Source organism: Macaca nemestrina, chromosome 10, assembly GCF_043159975.1.
Source record: "Macaca nemestrina isolate mMacNem1 chromosome 10, mMacNem.hap1, whole genome shotgun sequence".
In the NCBI taxonomy this organism is placed as follows: Eukaryota; Metazoa; Chordata; class Mammalia; order Primates; family Cercopithecidae; genus Macaca; species Macaca nemestrina.
In genome coordinates this window covers 24,267,106-24,290,672 of record NC_092134.1, presented here as the reverse complement: position 1 = coordinate 24,290,672, position 23,567 = coordinate 24,267,106, and the positions used below count along the sequence as shown (strand labels likewise).

Below are 23,567 nucleotides of genomic sequence, written 5' to 3'. Positions count from 1 at the left end.
AACTTAATTTCAATAGTATATTAAAACATTGCTCATACGTATCTCATTTCCCCTTAAGCTGTCATTGTTCAGATTACATCTTTAGGCAATGTGTGCCAATCAGCATAAATGTATAATTATTGCTTTATGCAGTTGTCTTTAAAATCAGATACACAAAAAAATTGTATACAAAAAATACAGGGCCAGGTACAATGACTCATGTCTGCAATCCCAGCACTTTGGGTGGCCTAGGTGTGAGAATTGCTTGAGCTCAGGAATTCCAGACCTGGGCAACATAGTGAGACCTCATCTCTGCAAAAAATAAACAAAATTAGCTGGACATGGTGGCACGTGCCTGTAGTCCCAGCTACTTGGGAGGCTGAGGTGGGACGATTGCTTGAGCCCAGGAGGTTGAGGCTGCAGTGAGTCAAAGTTTCACCATTGCACTCTAGCTTGGGTGACAGAGTAAGACCCTGTCTCAAAAAATATGCGTATATTTACACTTTCTTTTATGTTTACCTATGTAGCCAGCTTTATTGATGCTCCTTATTTCCCCATGTGCGTTTGAATTACTGTTAGTACCCTTTCATTTTAGCCTGAAATGTTCCTTTTAGCATCTTTCTTTCTTTCTTTCTTTCTTTCTTTCTTTCTTTCTTTCTTTCTTTCTTTCTTTCTTTCTTTCTTTTTTTTTTTTAGGGAGTCTCACTCTGTCCCCCAGGTTGGAGTATAGTGGTGTGATCTCAGCTCACTGCAACCTCCACCTCCCGGGTTCAAGGGATTTTCCTGCCTCAGCCTCCCGAGTAGCTGGGATTACAGGTGTGAACCATGCCCAGCTAATTTTTGTATTTTGGGTAGAGATGGGGTTTTACCATGTTGGCCAGGCTGGTCTCGAACTTCTGCCCTCAAGTGATCTGCCCACCTCAGCCTCCCAAAGTGCTGGGATTACAGGTGCCCTTTAATATTTCTTATAGGGCAAGTCTGCTAGTTACAAATCTGTTTTGTTTTGTTTGAGAATCTGGGAATGTCTTAATTCCTTCTTCATTTTTAAAGGATAGTTTTGCCAGATATGGTATTCTTCGTTGACAGCTTTGTTTTCTTTTAATACTTTCAATATGTCCTTCTACTACCTTTGGACCACCATGGTTTCTGATGCGAAATTAGCTGTCAGTCTTATTAAGGATACCTTTTAGGTCAGGGTTGCTTCTCTCTGCTTTCAAAATTCTCTTTGTCTTTGTCTTTCTACTGTTCAATTGGAATGTGTCTGGATGTGAACCTCTTTGAGTAGATCCTCTTGGAATTCACTGAGCTTCTTTGATGTATAGATTAATGTTTTCCATGAAATTGTGGAAGTTTGGGGTCATTTATTTCTTCAAGTATTTTTCTTCCCTTTTGTTTTTCTCCTTTTTTTCTGGGATTACCATTATGCCTAAATTGGTATGCTTGATGGAGTCCCACAGGTCTCTGAGCCTATGTTCATTTTCCTTCAATCCTTTTTCCTTCCATTCCTCATCTCAATGGACCTATCTTCATGTTCATTGATTCTTTGCTTACCTGTTCAAATCTGCTGCTGTGCTCTCTAGTGAATTTTTCATTTCAGTTATTCTCCTTTTCAACTTCAGAATTTCTACTTTATTCCTTTTAATAATTTCTCTTTATTAATATTCTCAATTTGAGGAGACATTGTTCTCATTCTTTCCCTTAGATCTTTATGTCTAATTTCCTTTGATCATATGTAAAATATATTGAAAGTCTTTGTTTCATAAGTTCAATGTCTGGACTTCCTCAAACACAGGTTTTATTGTTTTTCGTCCTGTGCATAGGACTTACTTTTTTTGTTTCTTTGCATGTGTCATAATTTTTTTTATTGAAAGCTGAGCATTTTATATAATATAATATGGCAACTCTGGAAATCAGATTCTCCTCCCTCCTCAGGGCTTGTTGTTGGCCTGTTGTAGTTGCTGCTGCCTGTTGTAGTTGCTGTTTGTTTTGTGACTTTTCTGAACTAATTTAATAAGCTCAGTTAGTGGCCCATAGGTGTGGCCACTGAAAACTCAGATAGTTTAGTGGTCAGCTAATGATTGGATAGAGAGTTCCTTAAATGCCTGGAACTGCCTGGAACCAGTAAATCTTCCAGGCTTTGCCAGGGAGTGCCATGTATGTGTTGGGGCACACCTTCAACACTCAACCTGTCAGCTGAAAACTCTGCCTTAGCCTTCGCTTCCTGCTTATGTCAACCATCAAGGTCAGTCAGATGTGAAAACTTAGGGCCATCTTAGGTTTATCCTGAGCATGTAGAGAGCCCTGCACATGTGTATGTCCTTCTAGATACTCAGAAATACGTCTGAATTTTTCAAAGCCCCTGAATATCTCATTCCTTAGATTTTCTTCTTTTTTTTCTTCCATTTTTGTTTTAAGTTCCAGGGTACATGTGCAGGATATGCAGGTTTGTTACATAAGGTAAAAGTGTGCCATGGTGGTTTGCTGCACAGATCAACCTATCACCTAGGTATCAACTATTCATTAGCTATTTTTCCTGATGCTCTACCTCCCCCCAGCCCTCTAAAGGCCCCAGTGTATGTTCCCATTCAGCTCCCACTTGAAAGTGATAACATGTGGTGTTTGATTTCTGTTCCTGGATCAGCTCCATCCATGTCTCTGCCAAGGACATAATCTCATTCATTTTTATGGTTGCATAGTATTCCATGATGTATATGTACCACATTATCTTTATCCATTCTATCATTGATGAGCATTTGGGTTGAACCCATGTCTTTGCTATTATAAATAGCACACATTTTCCTTTTAAGCTTTTTTCCCTTTTAAGCTTTTTGCTAGTCTAATTTTTTTTTTTTGCTGCAGTTGTTATTTATTTCTTCAGCAATGAATGTTATTTATTAAACTACTTACCTGCAATGTTTCAACAAACAGTCTGTGTGGGCTTATATTTCCCTTTCTCTTGGATAAATAAATACCTAGAAGAGGAATGGTTGGATCATTATGATAAGTTAATGTTTCTCTTTATATGAATCTGCCAAATAGTTTCCCAAAGTATATCATTTTACATTCCTGCTAGCAATGTATGATATCCAGTTGCTCCAAATTCTCACCAGCAAGTGATATTATCAGTTTCTTTAATTTTAGCCATTCTAATGGATGTGTGGTGGTATTATATTATGGTGTTAAATTTTGTATCCCTGATGACTAGTGATGTTGACCGTCTTTTCATGTGCCTACTGATCATTCTCATATCCTGTATTGTGAAGTATCTGTCCAGATATTTTGCCAGTTCAGAGAGAATTGTTTGTCTTCTTATTGAATTGCAAGAGTTCTTTATATATTCTAGATCTTAGTCTTTGTTAGATATATGTATTATAAACATTTTGTGGCTTATCTTTTTGTTTTCTTAACAGTGTCTTTTGAAGATAAAATTTTTAAAATTTTGATTAGTTTTTTCTTTTCTAGTTTGTGCCTTTTGCAACCTATCTATGAAATCTTTGTCTACCCCAAAGTTGCAAAGAGTTTTCTCCTAGTTTTCCTCAGAAAGTTTTACAGTTTTAACTTTTAATTGTAGATCTATAATTCATTTCAGTTCATTTGCATGTCTTGTTACATTCTTTTATAATAGTGTACCCTCTCTATTTTTATGTGTCTTATTCCATAGTTCTCTATGGTTTATTTTGGCCATAGAGGAATGTCACATCTTGCAAAAAGGTTTGGGTGGGAAGACAGGAGATAGGGCTTGTGTTCTAGTTGTGTGACCTTAGATAAGTTCCTACAATGTTCTCATCTGTAAAATGGCACTAATTATAACTTACCCTATCTGCTGCCCATGAGTGTAGTAAGAACACAAGGAGATGATATAGAAGCCAGCATTTAGAACTGATCTAGTTCCAGAGAAAAATGTGGGGTGCTGTAACTATTCTTATCCTTTCTTTTTTTTTTTTTTTTTTTGAAATAGAATCTTACTCTGTCTCCAGACTGGAGTGCAGTGGTGTGATCTTGGCTCACTGCAACCTACACCTCCCAGGTTCAAGTGATTCTCCCACCTCAGCCTCCCAAATAGCTGGGACTACAGGTGCCCGCCACCACACCCAGCAAATTTTTGTATTTTTAGTAGAGATGGGGTTTCACCATGTTGGCCAGGATGATCTCAATCTCTTGACCTCGTGATCTGCCCACCTTGGCCTCCCAAAGTGCTGGGATTATAGGCATGAACCACCACACCTGGCCAGCCATTTTCCTTCTTTCTCTATCTCAGTGTTTCACTAAGGATGGAATGTTTACCTCTGAATGTAATCAAGATGACTTGAGGTGATGTATGATATAAATATTTATCACATTTTAATTATCATATGTAGATACTTATTTTCACACATATTAGAAAAATATTGGTTTTTTCTACATGTGAAAACAGTTTTTAAAAAGAACATTTAAAATATTTATGTGCACAGGTTGATTAATAAAATAGTGAAGGTAAAGTCTAGATATGGTAAAAAAAAATTTAGGGTGCTACCAAAATACCTGAAGTTTGAGGAAACTTTAGAGCTTAACTATTAGGGAAGTGATTAGGGAAACTATTAGGGAAGCTTGTCAAAATGCAGATTCTTAGGCATCATACTGCTATGTTCTGATCCACTTGACTAGGATGGGGCCTGGAAACCACACTCTTAACAAGCAACTAACTCAAGAGATTTTGAGGTAGGTGGTATAAGGTCCACACTTTGAGAAAGATTGCTCCTGGTATAGTAGTTCTCTACTGCTGCATAAGAAATTACCCCCAAAACTTAGCATCTTTAAAAAAATTAACATTTGTTATCCCACACAGCTTCTGTGAGTCAGGAATCCAGCAAGAGCAGCTGAGTTGGCTGGCTCTTGCTCAGGGTCTTTTATGAGGTTGTAGCCAGATGTTGGCTATGGCTGTGGTCTCATCTGAAGACTTGATTGTGGCTGGAGGATCCACTTTCAAGATGGTGCACTCATGTGATTGGCAAGTTGGCAATGGCTGTTGGCAGAAGGCCTCAGTTCCTTGCCACATGGACCTCTCCACAGTGCTGCCTGAGCATCTTCACAACATGGTGACTGGCTTTTCCCAGAGCAAGTGTTCCAAGAAAAAGCAAAGTGGAAGCAACAATGTATTTTATGACCTGGCTTTGGAATTCACATAGCATCACTCTCACAATAGCTTTTTGTTTGCACATGTTAGCCTTATTCAATGTGAGATATGAATTCAGAACATGGCGGATCATTGGGGACATATCTTGGAGGCTACCACACTCAGCTTTTCTCCCATATTGCCCTACGCGGTCAAAATTCTCAGAAGAGGCAGTGGAGAAAGAACCAGATTCTCTACCAGGAAATGGGGTGTCTGGTTCCAGTTCTGCCCTCATTTAAACTCTCAGGTCCTCTGTTTCCTCATCAATCAACTGAGCTGGCCTCTGACAGTCTCTTCAGTTTAGGACCTTCCAGATTAGAAAGAAAACAATTGTTTCCTTAAGATTAGATGTTCTGCAAAACAATGTGCTGAAGACTTACAGGATTTCTGTTTTAACAGGATAAGGTGACTTTCAGGCAAATGCAATTCTTGCTGAGGAAAACGAAAGAAATCTGGTCACTGACAACCAATAAATTAACAACAAATAGAAGGAAACATGCACAATTAATCACATTCAAGTTCCTGAAAGTTTGCCGGGGTTTCATGATTTAAGAAAATGAATATGGCCAGGTGTGGTGACTCACCCATGTAATCCCAGCACTTTGGGAGGCCGAGGCGGGTGGATCACAAGCTCAGGAGTTCAAGACCAGCCTGGCCAACATGGTGAAACCCTGTCTCTACTAAAAATACAAGAATTGCCGGGCGCGGTGGCTCACACCTGTAATCCCAGCACTTTGGGAGGCCAAGGCGGGCGGATCACAAGGTCAGGAGATCGAGACCACGGTGAAACCCCGTCTCTACTAAAAATACAAAAAATTAGCCGGGCGCGGTTGTGGGCGCCTGTAGTCCCAGCTACTCGGGAGGCTGAGGCAGGAGAATGGCGTGAACCCGGGAGGCGGAGCTTGCAGTGAGCCGAGATCGCGCCACTGCACTCCAGCCTGGGCGACAGAGCGAGACTCCGTCTCAAAAAAAAAAAAAAAAAAAAAAAAAAAAATACAAGAATTAGCCAGGAATGGTGGCGTGTGCCTGTCGTCCCAGATACTCTGGAGGCTGAGGCAGAAGAATCGCTTGAACCCAGGAGGTGGAGGTTGCAGTGAGCCGAGATCCTGCCACTACACTCCAGTCTGGGTGACAGAGTGAAACTCCATTTCAAAAATAAAGGAAGAAAAGAAAAAGAAAAAGAAAATGAATATATGTGAAGCATGAACTTATCAATCATATAAATTAGGTGATGCCTATTCCATAGCAAATTATTTTTTTAAAGGATTTATCATGGCATTCCTTGAAGAGCTGCTTTGGAAGGTCAAACCGTGGGTTTATTGTTGTGAAGATGTGAGGTAAGAAAAGCTTTGAAGTGGGGTTTTAGGATCCCTCTGTCAATTGAAGCTCAACCAGAAAAAAATACTTTGAATTACAAAGATTGTGACAATTTAGAATGACTGCATAAAGAAAGACAAACTTATATTCTCTCAAATTATTTTTTAATTATAAAAAATTATTGTAGAAACTCAAATAATATGAAACAGCACTCAGAAGAAAATTAAAATTACTAGTAATTTTACCACACAGAGATAACCAAGAGTGACCACTTAAGTGGCATATCCTCATAGTCATTTGTCTGTTCAGGGACACCCACATATAGGTATCGTTATACAAGTTTGTGACCATATTTATCGTATTAGCTGACCTTCTTTTTTCACTTTGTATAAGCTTCTAATGAGTTTTTTTTCCCAAAAGAAGCGTCAATCTTGATGCTGTGTTTCTATTATGTTTTTCAAGTTTTAAATTATTTTTTGAATAAATACTGCATGGAGATGGTGCAAAATTCACTAAGAACAAAAAGATGTTCATTTCTGTCCTCAGTCATACGGTTGTCTTCCCAGAGGCAAGCAATGTGTGCTCCCAGTTACTTATTTATCCCTGCAATTATAAATGCCTAATATTTTATTCTCTCACACAAATGATAGCATTTTCCCCATTTTTCTGCACCCTCCTATTTTCTCTTAACAATACATCTGAGCACCTTTCCTAACAATACAGAAAGAGTTGGCTCATTGTTTTCATAGCTATGTAGTACTTTGCTGTGTGTGTATATAATAATTTTGTTGAATATTTAAATTGCTTCCAGTCCCATACTATTAAAAATAATGTTGCAGAACATTATACTCAATGGTGAGAGACTAAAAGCTTTTCCTCTAAAATCAGGAACAAGATAAGGATGCCTGCTTTCACAACTTCTATTTAATGTAGTACTGTAAGTTCTAGCCACAGCAATTAGGCAAGAAAAAGACATAAAAGGCATCCAAATCAGAAAGAAAGAAGCAAAATTATCATTGTTTTCAGATGATATGATTTCATATGCAGAAAACCTTAAAGAGTCCAGAAAAAAAGCTGTTAGAACTAATAAATAAATTCAGCAAAGTAGCAGGATACAAAGAAAGTCAATACACAAGAATCAGTTGCATTTCTAGACACTAACAATGAATAATCTGAAAAGGAAGTGACAAAAACTGTTCCATTTACAATAGCACCAAAAAGAATGAAATACTTAGGAATTAACTTAATCAAGGAGGTGAAAGACTTTTACAATGAAAAATCACAAAATATTGCTGAAAGAAATTAAAGAAGACATAATGGAAACACATCCCAAGTCCATGGATTGGAAGAATTAATATCATTGAAATGTCAATAATAACCAAAGTGATCTACAGAGTAAATACAATCTCTGTCAAAATCCCATTTATTTTTTGAAGAAATAGAAAAACCCATTCTAAATTCATGTGCACTCTCAAGGGACCTCAAATAGCCAAAACAACCTGAGAAAGACAAGCTAAGTTGAAGGACTTACTCTTTCTAATTTCATAACTTACTACAAAGCTACACTAATCAAAACAGTATGATACTGGCATAAGATAGGCATATAGACCAATGAAGCCCAAATATAAACTCTCTGATATATGGTCAAGATGACTTTTGACAAGAGTACCAATACCAATGAAAGGGAAAAGGACAGTCTTCATCAAATAGTTCTGGGAAAACTGGATATCCACGTGCAAAAGAATGAAGTTGCTCCCTTACCTAACAACACATGCAAAAGTTAATTCAAAATGGATAAATATCAAAATGCAAGACCTAAAATGATAAAACTCTTGGAAAATAATACAGGGCAAAACCTTTGTGACATTGGATTTGGCAGCAATTTCTTGGATATGACACTGAAGACACAGGCAACAACAACAAAAAATTGACAAATTGGACTTCATGAAAATTTAAAACTTTTGTGCATCAAAAGACACTATCAAGAATAAGAAAGCAACCCACAGAACAGGAGGATATCTTTGAAAAATTATATATCTGGTAAGAAATTAATATCTAGAGCATATAAAGGACTTCCAAAACTCAGTAACAAAATAACAACCTGATTCAAAAATGAGCAAAGGATATTTTTCCAAAGAAGATATACAAATATGGTTAATAAGTACCTGCAAAGATGTTCAACATTACTAATCACTAGAGAAATACAAGTTAAAGCTACAATGAGATGCCACCTCAAACCCATTATAATGGCTACTCTTAAAACAGAAAATAACAAGTGTTGGCAAGGATGTGGAGAAATTGCAACCCTTGTGCACTGTTGGTGGGAATGTAAAATGGTACAGCTGCTGTGGAGAAAGTATGACGGTTCCCCCAAGAAATTAAAAATAGAATTAGCATATGATTCTATTCAGTTTGGGTACATATCCAAAAGCAATTTCCATTTGGGTACATATCCAAAAGCATTGAAAGCAGGGTCTTGAAGAGATACTTGTATATACCCATGTTCATAACAACATTATTCACAATAGCTAAAACATAGAAGCAACCCATGTCCATCAACAAATGAATGGATAAGCAGAATGTGGTACACAATGAGGAATACTGTTCTGCCTTAAAAAAGAAGGAAATTCTGCAATATGCCACACCATAAATGAACCTTGAGGACGTTACGCTAAGTGAAGTAAGCCAGACACAAAAAGACAAATTACTGTGTGATTCCACTTATAGGAGATACTTAGAGTAGTTGAATAAATAGAGACAAAATGTAGAATGGTTGTTGCTAGGTACTGAGGAGAGTGTAGAATGAGGAGTTACTGTTTAATGGGTACAGAATTTTAGTTTTGCAGATGGAGAGTTCTGGAGATGGATGGTGTTGATGGTTACACAACATTATGAATGTCTTTCAATACCACTGAACTGTACACTTAAGAATGGTTGGCCAGACATGGTGGCTCACGCCTGCAATCTGAGCAGTTTGGGAGGCTGAGGTGGGAGGATTGTGTGAGGCCAGGAGTTTGACACCAGCCTGGGCAACATAGTGAGACCCCATCTCCAAAAGAAAGAAGAAAAATCAGCCAGGCACAATGGCTTGTGTCTGTAGTCCTACCTACTCGTGAGGTTAGGGTGGAAGGATCATTTGGGCTCAGGAGTTCAAGGCTGCAGTGAGCTGTGATAATGCCACTGCACTCCAACCTGGGCAACAGAGTGAGACTCTTTCTCTAAAAATAAAAATAAAAATAAGAAAAGAATGATTAAGATGACAAATTTTGTTATGTGTATTTTGCCACAATAAAAATATTGGAAAAATCCTCTCAAATGCTGCAGTAAATATGTTTATTCTTCTACATATATGATAAAGACTTTGTCACTGAGTGTGCAGATTTGTAATTTTGATAAACATCCAAATTATTCTACCTATACCTCTCACAGAGATACCCAGGACTTCCTGTTTACCCGTATACCATCATCTTTATGTTAGCCCACTTTTTCATGCTCTGTTAATCTGATGGGGAAAAAATGTTTTCTGATTGTAGTTTTAATCTGCATTCTTTTCACTACCAAGTAAGGTCAAACATCTTTTTTTTTTTTCTGTCGCCAGGCTGGAGTGCAGTGGTGTGATCTCTGCTCACTGCAACCTCTGCCTCCTGGGTTCTAAGCGATTCTCCTGCCTCACCCTCCCAAGTAGCTGGGATTATTGGCATGCACCACCATGCCTGGCTAATTTTTGTATTTTTAGTAGAGATGGGGTTTCCCCATGTTGGCCAGGCTGGTCTTGAACTCCTGAGCTCAGGTGATCCACCCGCCTCGGCCTCCCAAAGTGTTGGTATTACAGGCATGAGCCACGGCGCCTGGCCAAATGTCTTTCCAAAGGGGTAAGAGCTACTTATGTTCCATTTCCTATCCCCTCTTTAGCCCACTCTCTGATGTAAATGAGATCCCAGCTAAAATCAGGGCTAGGTTGCTCCATATGTCCAGGCAGTGTCTTGAAACCAACAGAAATGTGGGGTGCAGATCACAGTGGGGGTGTGGGGTGATCGTCCCAGCCGGATGGGCTCAGATCTCAGGCAGAATTGTCCAGCTTAAGACACAGGCCTTAAAACCACACAGACCCGCCTGCCATACTGTCTAGTCACAAGCCCACAGTATGACCTTAGCCCAGTCAATTCACTTCTCTGGGCTTTAGTTACCTCTTCTGAGAAATGGGATTTTAATAGAACCCACTAGGAGGGGCTGTTGGGAGGATGAAACAGGACAGTGCATGTAGCTACCTAGCATGGGGACTTGTTGATGATAAGTTTTGGCAGGTGGTTGCAATCACATGTTTCAGGTGAGGAAACTGTGACCCCATTGTGCCAGTCAGGGTTCTCCAGAGAAACAGAATCAATAGAATGTGTGTGTGTGTATGTGTGTGTGTGTATGAACACGTATAGTTCATATAGATACAGATATAGCCGTAGAAATAGACATATAGACATAGCTATACATGTAGACATAGATATAGATATAAGAGACAGCCTTAGTTTAAAGAATTGGCTCATACAATTGTGGAAACTAGCAAGTCCAAAATCTATAGTGTGCCAGAAAGCTAGAGACCCAGGGAAAAAGCCAGTGTTGCAATTCAGTTTAAAGGCAGTCTGTAAGCAGAATTCCCTCTTATTCCCTCTTGCTTGGGGGAAGTCAGTCTTAGGCTCACTGGAACCTCTGCCTTCCAGGTTCAAGTGATTCCCCGCCTCAGCCTCCCTAGTAGCTGGGACTACAGACACATGCCACCATACCTGGCTAATTTTTTTTTTTTTTTTTTTTTGTATTTTAGTAGAGACGGGGTTTCACCATGTTGGCCAGGATGGTCTTGATCTCCTGACCTCGTGATCTGCCCACCTCAGCCTCCCAAAGTGCGGGGACTACAGGCGTGAGCCACTGCGCCTGGCCCAGTCTTTTTTTTTTCTTCCTCTTCAGGCCTTCAATTAATTGGATGAGGCCCACCCACTATTTGGAGGGCAAACTATTTTACTCAAAAATCCACCAATTTAAATGTTAATCTCATCCAAAAACCATCTCACAGAAACATCCAGACTAATGTCTGACCAACTATCTGGGCACTTTGGCTTAGCCAAAGTTCACACTTAAAATTAACTACCACACTCAGGGAAAAAGATGAATTGCCTAGGCTCACATTGCCAGCCAGCTGGAAGGCCTGTTGTTGCTGCTGTTGTTGTTGTTGAAATGGAGTCTCGCTTTGTCGCCCAGGCTGGAGTGCAGTAGTGTGATCTCAGCTCACTGCCACCTCCGCCTCCCGGGTTCAAGCAATCCTCCCATCTCAGCCTCCCGAGTAGCTAGGATTACAGGTGTGCGCCATCATGCCCAGCTAATTTTTGTATTTTCAGTAGAGACAGGGTTTTACCATGTTGGCCAGGCTGGTCTCAAACTCCTGACCTCAGGTGATCCACCCGCCTGGGCCTCCCAAAGTGTTGGGATTACAGAGGTTGAGCCACTGTGCCCAGACAGCTGGAAGTTTTGATCCAGACCTTGAACCAAAGATTTTTTAATTTCATTGACTAGAGTGACCATATATTTGGAGACAGTCTCAGTTCAACACATGTCATCCCAGCATAATTCTTAGTAAAACCACCTTTTATTCCTCCAATGGGTTCAGTGTGAACAATAAAGGTGGATGCTTTTTTTTTTAAATTAACTAAGGAAACCCTTCTTATGTTCATTCAACATTTATTCACCTAAGAGACAATGTTTACTCTACACTTCATCCTCTTCTGGCCTTGGGGTCAACCCACAAACTTGTCTGGGGAGAAGGATGAATCAGTGCTAAGAATGTGCTGCCGACATAATTGAGATCATGGTCAGAGGATCAATGGAAAAAAACAAGAGCTACAACAGACAGTTCTGACATGCCGTGTGAGGTAGAATTTAAATGATTTTGAGACATTTGTTATTGTTTTGTTTTGGCCTCCAAAACAACCGCATAAGGAAAAAATAAACAGAAATCCTGTGAGTGTTTGAATCTTTCTGTGTTTATTCTTTTTACCTGTGGACAAACACAAATATTTTATACATGTTCATGGGAAAGCATCTTGTTTTCCAGACCGGACACTAAGACCCAGCGCTGAGGACAAAAGGAAGCAAGCTCTGCATATTCTAAGTGTTGCAAACTAGGGTCCATCCTCTGGGCCAGCCCTCTCCTCTAGGGGCTTACACAGAGTGTGTTGGGTAAGTGTGGCATTTAAAGAGAGAGCACTTTGGGAGGCCACGGTGGGTGGATCACTTAAGCCCAGGAGTTCGAGACCAGTCTGGGCAACATGGTGAAACCCTGCCTCTACAAAAAATTAGCTAGACTAATTTTAGTATTCACCCAGCAGGCTGAAGTGGTGGTTCCCAAAGTGTAGTCTGCAGGCTCCCTAAGGGTGCTCAAGACCCTTTTAGGAGGTTCAGAATTTTTCGTAATAATACTAAGCCTTTCCCATTCCCATTCACTCACCAGTGTATCTTGGAGTTTTCCAGAGGCTGTACAATGAGTGATGTAATCACGGGTCTGACGTCTAATAGAATGTCTGCTGCTTTTGCTTTTTGAGACATAGTCTTGCTCTGTTGGCCAGGCTGTGTGGTGGAGTGCAGTGGCACAATCATGGCTCACTGCAACCTCTAACTCCTGGGCTCAAGCAATCCTCCCACCTCAGCCTCGCAAGTAGCTGGGACTACAGGTGTGTGCCATCACACCCAGCTAACTTTCGTATTTTTGTAGAGACAGGGTTTTACCATGTTGCCCAGACTGATCTCAAATTCCTGGGTTCAAGGGGTCCACTCACCCTCAGTCACCCAAAGTGCTGGGATTACAGGTGTGAGCCATTGCACTTGGCATGCTTCAGTATTGTTGGGTTTTAAATATTTCTGTTTCCATCAGTGGTTGCCAGGGGTTGAAGGTGGGTGGAGGGGGGTGAGTACAAAGGGCCAGGGGGTCACTTGTGGGCAATGGTGGTTCCATATCTTGATTCACCTGAGGTCAGGAGATCGAGACCAGCCTGGCCAACATGGTGAAACCCTGTCTCTACTAAAAATACAAAAATTAGCCAGGTGTGATGGCACGTGCCTGTAGTCCCAGCTACTCACTAGTCTAAGGCAGGAGAATCGCTTTAACCTGGGAGGTGGAGGTTATAGTGAGCCAAGATCGCCCCCACTGCACTCCAGCCTGGACGACAGAATAAGACTCTGTCTCGAAAGACAAAAAAAAAAGAAAAAAAAAGAAAGAAAGAAAGAAAAAGAAAAACCTGATGTACAACAGTTTATTCTTTAAGTGCAGGGGTGTGTAATGTAATCCTTGCTTGGCATGACCTTAGATCCTGTTCATAATTTGGTATCTTATTGCCACAAAGAGTCCATTCTGTCTGTCTTATGATCACTGTTTTAACATTAATGCTGGTCCGTTGTTGTGTCTAAACTTCTAACGGAAGTGGGTATATGGAGGCATGTCTGACCTCCCATCTCATCATGGCCGGGAACTCACTGTTTAAGGTTTCTTGAAGTTCCCCTTGGCCAAGAGGGGGCCCATTCAGTCAGCTGGGGGGGCTTAGGATTTTTAATTTACATTGTGCTCACTGGAGTAGCACTTTTAATTTCCTTCAAGAAATTTTCCTTTGAATTCACAACTTGGTTAAATGTTTGGTGCAAGAAAGCTTGCTTTCAGCCTATCCAGACTTTTGACATGCCTTCCTCACTAGGCTTAATCATTTCTAGCTTTTGATTTAAAGTGAGAGATGTGTGACTCTTCCTATCCCTTGAACATGTAGAGGCCATTGTGGGGTTATTAACTGACTGAAATTCAATATTGTTGTGTTTTACGGACTAGGGAGACCTGAGAAGAGGGAGAGAGAGGGGGGAACAGCCAGTTAGCAGAGCACTTGGAACGCACACAATACTGATTAAGTTGGCTGTCTTATATGAATGCTGTTTGTGGCACCCAAAAACAATTACAATAGTAACATTAAGGATCACTAATCACAGATCACCTTAATAGGTATAATAATAATGATGAAAAACTTTGGGGTCAGGTGCGGTGGCTTACGCCTGTAATCCCAGCACTTTGAGAGGACAAGGCAAGCATATCTCCTGAGGGCAGGAGTTCGAAACCAGACTGGTCAACACAGTGAAATCCCCATCTCTACTAAAAATGCTAAAATTAGCCAGGCATGGTGGCGCGTGCCTGTAATTCCAGCTATTTGGGTGGCTGAGGCACGAAAATCGCTTGAACCCCGGGAGGCGGAGGTTGCAGTGAGCCAAGATTGCACCACTGCACTCCAGCCTGCATGACAGAGTAAGGCACTATTGCAAAAAAGAAAAGAAAAAAAATGTTTGAAATATTGCAAGAATTACCAGGATGTGGTACAGAGACATGAAGTGAGAACATGCTGTTGAAAATGGACCCAATAGACTTGCTGTAGTGAGGTTGCCGCATACCTTGAACTGTAAAAATGCAGTATCTGTGAAGCACAATAAAGTGAAGTGCAATAAAACAAGATACGCTGGGCCGGGCAAGGTGGCTCACATCTGTAATCCCAGCACTTTGGGAGGCTGAGGTGGGTGGATCACAAGGTCAGGAGTTCAAGACCAGCCTAGCCATTATGGTGAAATCTCTTCTCTACTAAAAACACAAAAATTAGCCAGGCGAGGTGGCAGGCGCCTATAGTCCCAGCCACTTGGGAGGCTGAAGCAGGAGAATCACTTGAACCCAGGAGGCGGAGCTTGCAGTGAGCCGAGATCGTGCCACTGCACTCCAGCCTGGGTGACAGAGCGAGACTCCGTCTCAAAAAAAAACAAAAAACAAAAAACTAGATATGCCTATATACCTCAATTTTAAGGAAACAAAAATTCTCAATTTTAATTTCTAACAGGGTACAGTTAGATATAAACAAAATCCCTCAATCCTTTTTAAGCATACAAAGAGATCCTGAGAACAAAAACTTTGAGAACCACTGATCTAACGCATTGATTTCTTTTGTTTTGTTTCTGTAGTTGGGGCTACGGGTATGCAACACCACCCCCAGCATGACTGCAATTACTCAGTCTGGAATTGGAGAAAGCAATTGAAAGGGAGGGGAAAATCTCACTGGCCCTAATGCTTTATAAACTGTGCTGTCTAATATGGTAGCTGCTGGTCACTTGTGGTTATCTAGCACATGAAAAGTGGGTACTCCAAATTGAGAGGTACTTAGTACCAAAAAAAAAAACAAAAAATAATGGGCCGGGCACGGTAGCTCACGCCTGTAATCCCAACACTTTGGGAGGCCAAGGCGGGTGGATCACAAGGTCAGAAGCAGCCTGACCAACATGGTGAAACCCGTATCTACTAAAAATACAAAAAAATTAGCCGGGCGTGGTGGTGTGCACCTGTAATCCCAGGTACTCAGGAGGCTGAGGCAGAAGAATTGCTTGAACCTGGGAGGCGAGATTGTGCCATTGCACTGCAGCCTGGGCAACAGAGCGAGACTCCGTCTCAAAAAAAAAAAAAAAAAAGAATGTAAATTATCTCATCAATAATTTTCACATAGAAATGACAACATTTTTTGTTTTTCTTTTCTTTGTTTTTGGTAGCCATGGATTCTTGCTATGTTGCCCAGGTGGTCTTGGACTCTGGGCCTGAAGCCATCCTCTCACCTGGCCTCCCAAAGTGCTGGGATTATAGGCATAAGCCACTGAACCTGCCCCAATATTTTGAACATATTGGGTCAAGGAAAATATACGGTTAAAATTAAGTTTACTTCTTGCTTTTTTTTTTTTTGAGATGGAATCTCACTCTGTCACCCAGACTGGAGTGTAGTGGGATGATCTTGGCTCAGTGCAACCTCCACCTCCAGGGTTCAAGCAATTCTCCTGCCTCAGCCTCCTGAGTAGCTGGAATTACAGGCACCTGCCACCACACCCGGTTAGTTTTTGTATTTTTAGTAGAGACAGGGTTTCACCACTTTGGCCAAGCTGGTCTCGAACTCCTGACCTCAGGTGATCCACCAGCCTCATTCTCCCAAAGTGTTGGGATTACAGGCGTGGGCCACGGCGTCTGGCCTACCTCTTGCTTTTTACTTTAATGCGGCTACTAGAAAATGTAAAATTACCTATGTGGCTCCTGTATACTTCTGTTGGAGAGTGCTATTCTGGGGATACACACACTGAACTGCCAATCTCTGTTTCACCACTTACAAGTTGTGTCAAAAAACTTACTATTTCTTCGAATTTCTTGGGTTCCCTGGGATGTAAAATGTGGGTAATGTTAGAGTTGGTGTGAATATTAAACGTAAATAATGTATGTGACATACTTAGCTCTATACCTGGCACCTAAATAAACAATAAGTTTGTTAGCTATTATTATTAAAGACGTTGATTTCTCTACTGATATCGTCAGAGATGGGCCTCATGCTCATTAAAGTTCCTTCCTCTGCGACCTATTTCCACTCTGGCCACAATAATAACTAATTATAGCAAAGGCCTGACCCGACTTTCGGCCGTTGGCCTCCTTCTCCACACCGAAAAATTCAAATCATGACCCAGGGTCCATCCTAGAAGTGTGCCATCTGTATTTATCAATGGAGCCTAAGCAAATCTGAAAACCAAGCACCCCAGGCAGCTGAGCATCGCGTAGCAACCGACGCTGAGGTCTGTTGCTAAGGGAAAAGAAAGAAAGGACGTGGTCCGTCAGCTATTGCTCTCCGGAGGCAGCTACTTCCGGTCCCCCGGGCCCTGTCCTGCGGTCTACCTTCCCCCAAGGTACTGGGCCTGCGGCCGTAGGTTCCGCTGTCTCGGGAACCTTCGTAGCCCTCGGTCAGGCGGCGGCGGGGGCGGCAGTAGCGGCGGAGGTGGCTTCAGGCCTCCGGTGCGGCTGCAATGCTGAGCTCACGGGCCGAGGCGGCGATGACCGCGGCCGACAGGGCCATCCAGCGCTTCCTGAGGACCGGGGCGGCCGTCAGGTGAGATTTTGGGGGGCGGGGCGGCCGAAGAGGCCGGGACAGGGTCCCCAGCTTGGTCCCGTGACGGCTTTTTCATGCCCTAGTTGGGGTCTCCAGGGCCCGCGCGGGCATTCCGGGAGCTTCTGCGTCCTTTAGGGTTGGAGGCCTGGGCCTGTAGGTGGGAGGACTGACGGGCTCCAGTCCTTTGGCAACAACAATTCTGTCTGCACTCCCCGGGTCCGTCTGTCCCTCCCCCTCCTGTCATTGTTCCCAGGACATCCAGGGCCCTCCAGTCTTGTCAGGGCCCCTAATTCTGTCAGTGCCCTCAGTTCTTTCAGTGCCTCCTAGGCCTGCCAAGACCCCTCAATCTTTCTAGTATACCCCCAATCCTTCTGGGTCCCCCAATCATATCTGCCAGGGGTTCCCCAATCTTGGCGTGGTTCTTCCAGTCCTGTAAGTGCCCCGGGCCTGCAAGCCCCGCGTTTTGTTAGTACCGCCCCCTATTCCTGTTAGCCCGCCCTCTAGTCTAATATGGATCCCCACTTCTGTCTGAGTCCCTGATGTTATTAGTGTGAGTAAAGGCCCTTGTTTTGCAAGGGTCTCTAAATTGGTCAGTGCCTCTTTAACCTGTTAAGGCTGCTTGTTCCTGTTAAATCCTTCCGTTCTTGTTAGGACTCCTCGATTGCCTGGGTTCCCAATCCTGTCAGGGCCCCCATTTCCTTATTCACCCTCCCAAGGGCTCCAGGCTTCAGAACTGAGTACCCCCTCCCCCACTGCTGACCCCAAATAACTGAGACCTGTTGCTCAGGTCGGCTTCCTCTGGAACTGGAGCAGGTTTAAAGAGCTTATTATTCCAGGGCTAAAAGGCCTCGATACCTATCCTGTCCAGTGCCCCCATTCCGTAGGTGGGAAGTGTGGCCCCATAGCTGACCTCATAGCAGAGTTGGGAGGAGAAGCCAGATCTCTTCACCCCCAGGCCCCACCACTCTTCTCGTGATGTCATTTTGCAGAGGAATGGAGTTTCCAAAGTCGCCAGTTGTCCCTGGGTATTTTTTCCTTATGCTGCTAAAGTCATGGACAAGTCCTCTCTCCCATCCCCTTGACACTGTTTCCTTCAGTTTCTGTCTTGAACTTTGTGGTTTTAAGCACAGACTTGGGAGACAGACACGCATGATTCAGAGCCATGTTCGTTCACTCACTGTGACCAAGTTGGTCTCTTAGTTTCCTCAGTTATAAAAATGAAAGTGATGGTATAATCTGCTTCTGTGGGATTGTTTAAAAAATGAGGTAAGACTGTCACAGTGCCTGGCATAGAGTATACACCCTTAAATATTAGTGTTTGACTGGGGGATTTTAAGCACTGGTAAAGTGCTTTAGCACTTCCATGACAGTCCTTTGTAACCTTTCCAAGCACTTTTGTGAACTCATGTATTGTGTAAAAGCACAGTGATGCATTAGGAAACTTCAAGAATAGCTTTCACCGGCTGGGCATGGTGGCTTACACCTGTAATCCCAGCACTTTGGGAGGCTGAGGCAGGCAGATTGCTTGAGCTCAGGAGTTTGAGACCAGCCTGGGCAACATAGTGAGAGCCTGTCTTTACAAAAAAATTTAAAAATTACCTGGGCGTGTGGTGTGCACCTGTGGTCCTAGCTACTCGGGAGGTTGAGGCAGGAGGATCGCCTGAGCCCGGAAGGTGGAGATTGTATTGAGCTGAGATGGCACCACTGCACTGCAGCCTGGGCACTAGAGCAAGATACTGTCTCAAAAAAAAAAAAAAAAAAAAAAACGAACAAAAGAGAAGGAATAGCTGTAATGAATGAACCTGAGATTGTAATGCTTAATTTGTAGCAGCTAACATTTATTAAGTTCTTACTATGTACTCACCACAACCCTATGAGGTAGGTCTTATGGATGGTCCCCATCGTACAGATGAGGAAACTGAGGCTTAGAAGGTGAAATGATGCCAAATGAAGTAGCAAAGCCAGGACTGAACCAGAATAATGTAATCCCACTTTCTTAACCAAGTTTGGTGCATATTCTGTTGGCTATGTCTTGGAAAACAAATATTTATTTGAAATTCAGCTATCAGCTATGATACTAAGAAATGCTGATTATTGTAAAGCAGAGTCACTATTATCACCAGTGACTCTTCACCAAGTTAATGTTTACTGAACTGAAATCAAAACAATATTCACATGATCCAAATATTGGGATAATAATGTATTACACACACACGCACATACAAACACGTATATATACATGTGTAACACATATGCAGATACACATTACATAGCTATATACACATAGATGGTTTGTCTTATTTTGTAGAAATATATAACTTTGTATAAAAACAATGTTTTAAATTGCTGGTGAAATTTCTTAATTTGTAGCAAAAGCATAACCAGTGTTTAAGTCAAGCCTGTAGTTAGGAAATCTTTAATTTTATAAACATTCAGCTCTTTTATACCATTGTATGTGTGCCCCTTTCCTGTCTAATATTCTAAAAGAGAAATTCATTTCTGTATATTTTCTCTAGTATTCAGTCATTCAATAAATATTTTTACATATATATATATATATATATATATATATATTTTTTTTTTTGAGACTGAGTGTTGCTCTTTTGCCCAGGCTGGAGTGCAATGGCACGATCTCAGCTCACTGTAACCTCTGCCTCCCAGATTCAAGTGATCCTCCCACCTCAGCCTCCCGAGTAGCTGGGACTACAGGTACACATCACCACGGCCAGCTAATTTTTGTGTTTTTAGTAGAGACAGGGTTTCACCATGTTGCCCAGGCTGGTGTCAAACTCTCGGGCTCAAGGGATCCTCCTGCCTTGACTTCCCAAAGTGCTGGGGTTACAGGGATGAGCCAATGTGCCCGGCTGACTTAGATTTTAAATCCTAATGTCTAAACATCCTGATTTTTAAGATGTAATCCTATAACTATATATTACTTTAACTTGAAATTAGGTATTTGGTGGGTTATTTTGACAAAATGTTATTCTGTCTATATCTGTATATTCGCCTATTGTGTTTGTGATGAGGGAAGACCGTAAATTTGTTTTCTTTTTTAGATATAAAGTCATGAAGAACTGGGGAGTTATAGGTGGAATTGCTGCTGCTCTTGCAGCAGGAATATATGTTATTTGGGGTCCCATTACAGAAAGAAAGAAGCGTAGAAAAGGTAAGAATGAGAACACTGCATTATGGTCTGTAGACTTGACCCAGATCCCTGTTATCTGAAAACAGCACAAAGAAGGTTGGGAGGTTGGTCGTATTTGTTCTCTGTATCTTTAAAATTAGGACTTCAGGTTTTGAAACAGTACTTTTACCATTAGTTGTTATTTGATACCCTGTAGTAAAAAGATTTCTATTTCAGCCCCTCTCCAGACTGGAGTTTGAGGCATGCTTTGTAATGAAAAATGTCAAGCGGCGTAATTGTCTAAGAAGTGTTCTCATTAATATGGCAATTACAGTTTTCAGTGGTACAAACTGACCAATTACATCATACATTTGTGTTCTCTCAGACTAGCTTGCTAATAACTGGTAAAAATTTCAAGTTAGTGCCTTCATTACTAAAAAACTATTTTCTAATTTTTTTTAAATGCTCCCTTTTGAAAGTGTTGCACTATGTAACATTGAATAAAATTCAGCAAAGAAAGAAAAGAATGTGGTGAAATTTGATCATTGTTAAATCTGGGGACAGTTATAATTGAGGTTTATTATACATTCTCCCTCCTTTTGTGTGTCTTTGAGAACTTTGAGAATAAGAAGTTTTTTAAAACGATTGCTAGCAGAAGACAGAAGTATATTCGATTTTGTTGATCTCTGCAGAAAGACTGATCAGAATTGGTATAGTGGAGTCTTTCCCAGTGATTGTTAAGATAAGAACAGAATCATTGTCCTGGGGAAGTAACAACAGAACAATTGTTTTCTTCTGTTCTCAGAAACATTGCTTTCTGGTTAAAGAAGAAAGAGAGCATGTAGGGGAGAATGAGGAAGAGAAAAAGACAGGAGATGGTTACTAAGTGTTTTGTACATTTAGGAAGAACCAAGCTGTGCTGGATACCATGATAGGTTTCAAAAATAACACACAAAAGGGACCTTTCCTTCTGTGCTTACAGTCTGCGGAGCAGTACTAGAACCAAGCCTTGGCCCAGATCTCTGTGGATAAGGATCTTCTTGGATCGGGATTCCAAATTTAAGGCCACAGCGCAGGAACTCTGGGTCCCAAATGGGAGAGAAATGGATCAAATATGATATGCTGTTCTCTTCTTCCCCCTGCTTTTTTTTAGGGCTCGTGCCTGGCCTTGTTAATTTAGGGAACACCTGCTTCATGAACTCCCTGCTTCAAGGCCTGTCTGCCTGTCCTGCTTTCATCAGGTGGCTGGAAGAGTTCACCTCCCAGTACACCAGGGATCAGAAGGAGCCCCCCTCACACCAGTATTTATCCTTAACACTGTTGCACCTTCTGAAAGGTATCTAGATGGGAATTTCAAGGGGATTGTGTACCTTTTCAAAGAAGTCCAGATGACAGGCAAAGAGTTAATAGCCTTATTGTAGGAAAAAATCATATAGATCATTATGAATAAAAAACACCAAGAGCCCAGTAGATACAAACAGGTATTTTTTAAAAATCAAAGATGGAGGCTGAGTGCAGTGGTTCATGCCTGTAATCCCAGCAATTTGGGAGGCCAAGGCAGGTGGATCACGAGGTCAGGAGTTCGAGACCAGCCTGACCAACATGGAGAAACCCCGTCTCTACTAAAAACACAAAAAATATTATCCGGGCGTGGTGGTGCGTGCCTGTAATCCCAGCTACTCAGGAGGCTGAGGCAGAAGAATCACTTGAACCCAGGAGGTGGAGGTTACAGTGAGCCGAGATCACACCATTGCACTCCAGCCTGAGCAACAAGAGTGAAACTCCATATCAAAAAAAAAAAAAAATCAAAGATGGAACCATAAATTGTCAAGTTAATAACAGCATTTTAAGGAAGGAAGAAATCCACTGCCACATAAGAAGTATTGTAAGAAGTATTCTGGTTTGAAAAACATTAAAAAAAAAAAGTCTATTAGCCTAGGTTATTCACAAAAGAAGTAATACAAATTGCTAAAAAACTCAAATGTTCAACTTGACCATTATCAAAGAAGTATAAATAAAATAAAAATGCTACTTTTTGCCTGTCAGCAAAGATTAAAAAACAAATTTGCAGCCCTGTCCAGCTGTTGGACAATACATCCATACACCGCTGAGAGGGGTGTAACTTAGTGCAACTTTTCTGGAAAGCAGTTTGGAACTACACAATAATAGCTTGCGAAGTATTCAGTACTATTTGACCCAGTAATTCTGTGTCTGGGAGCCCGCCTTATGAAAATGGCTAGAAACGTAGATTGTGACTTAACTAGCCTGAAAAATGGAGTCTAAAAGCAACCAAGTTTAGGAATGACTGAATGGTGGCCCCCAACTTGGAGAGTCACAATATACACTGGCTTGGTAAAGGTTTTCAGAAATAACCTACCCAACTTCTTTGTTTGTTTGTTTGTTTGTTTGTTTGAGACAGAGTCTCACCTTGTCGCCCAGCTTGTTGCAGTGGTACGATCTCAGCTCACTGCAACCTTCACCTCTCGAGTTCAAGCAATTCTCCTGCTTCAGCCTTCCTAGTAGCTGGGATTACAGCTGCATGCCACCACGCCCGGCTAATTTTTGTATTTTTAGTAGAGACAGGGTTTGCCATGTTATCCAGGCTGGTCTTGAACTCCTGACCTCAAATGATCTGCCTGCCTCAGCCCAAAGTGCTGGGATTACAGGCGTGAGCCACCGCACCCAGCCCAACTTCATTTTTAAACCAACTTTTTTGACTGTAGAACTGTTTTGTTTTCTTCATAAAATCTGCTGACGTTCCATGGGTATTATACAGAGCGCGATATATGCACAGAGATCTCCAACATCTAATTATTATGGCAAAAAGGGGAAAGAATGTAGATATCAAACAGAATGATTAAGCAATCACTTAATGCCATACTACTCTGTACGTACCCGATCTCATCAGACCTCAGAAGCTAAGCAGGGTAGTGCTTGGCTAGCACTTAGATGGGAAAATGATTAAGTAATCGATGGCATACAGCCATTAAGAATCACTTTTATGAAATTTTTTAAAAATTTGGGTGAGGGC

General features: G+C 41.6%; 1 protein-coding gene across 7 annotated transcripts in view; it reads left to right on the top strand.

Moving 5' to 3' along the window:
- LOC105498173 (ubiquitin specific peptidase 30) overlaps window positions 1-23,567 on the top strand; it is a 100,684-nt gene that overhangs the window by 49,037 nt on the left and 28,080 nt on the right. For 3 of the 7 annotated variants that reach the window (XM_011770095.2, XM_071071171.1, XM_071071172.1), the window contains 2 exons: window positions 20,469-20,578; window positions 21,690-21,872. In XM_011770095.2, coding sequence (XP_011768397.1) covers window positions 20,469-20,578; window positions 21,690-21,872 — 293 coding nt within the window. Of the gene's footprint in view, window positions 1-12,564; window positions 12,671-17,201; window positions 17,413-20,468; window positions 20,579-21,689; window positions 21,873-23,567 lie in introns of those variants that run through there. The other 4 variants (XM_071071173.1, XM_011770086.3, XM_011770080.3 and 1 more) reach the window with 4 other exon arrangements.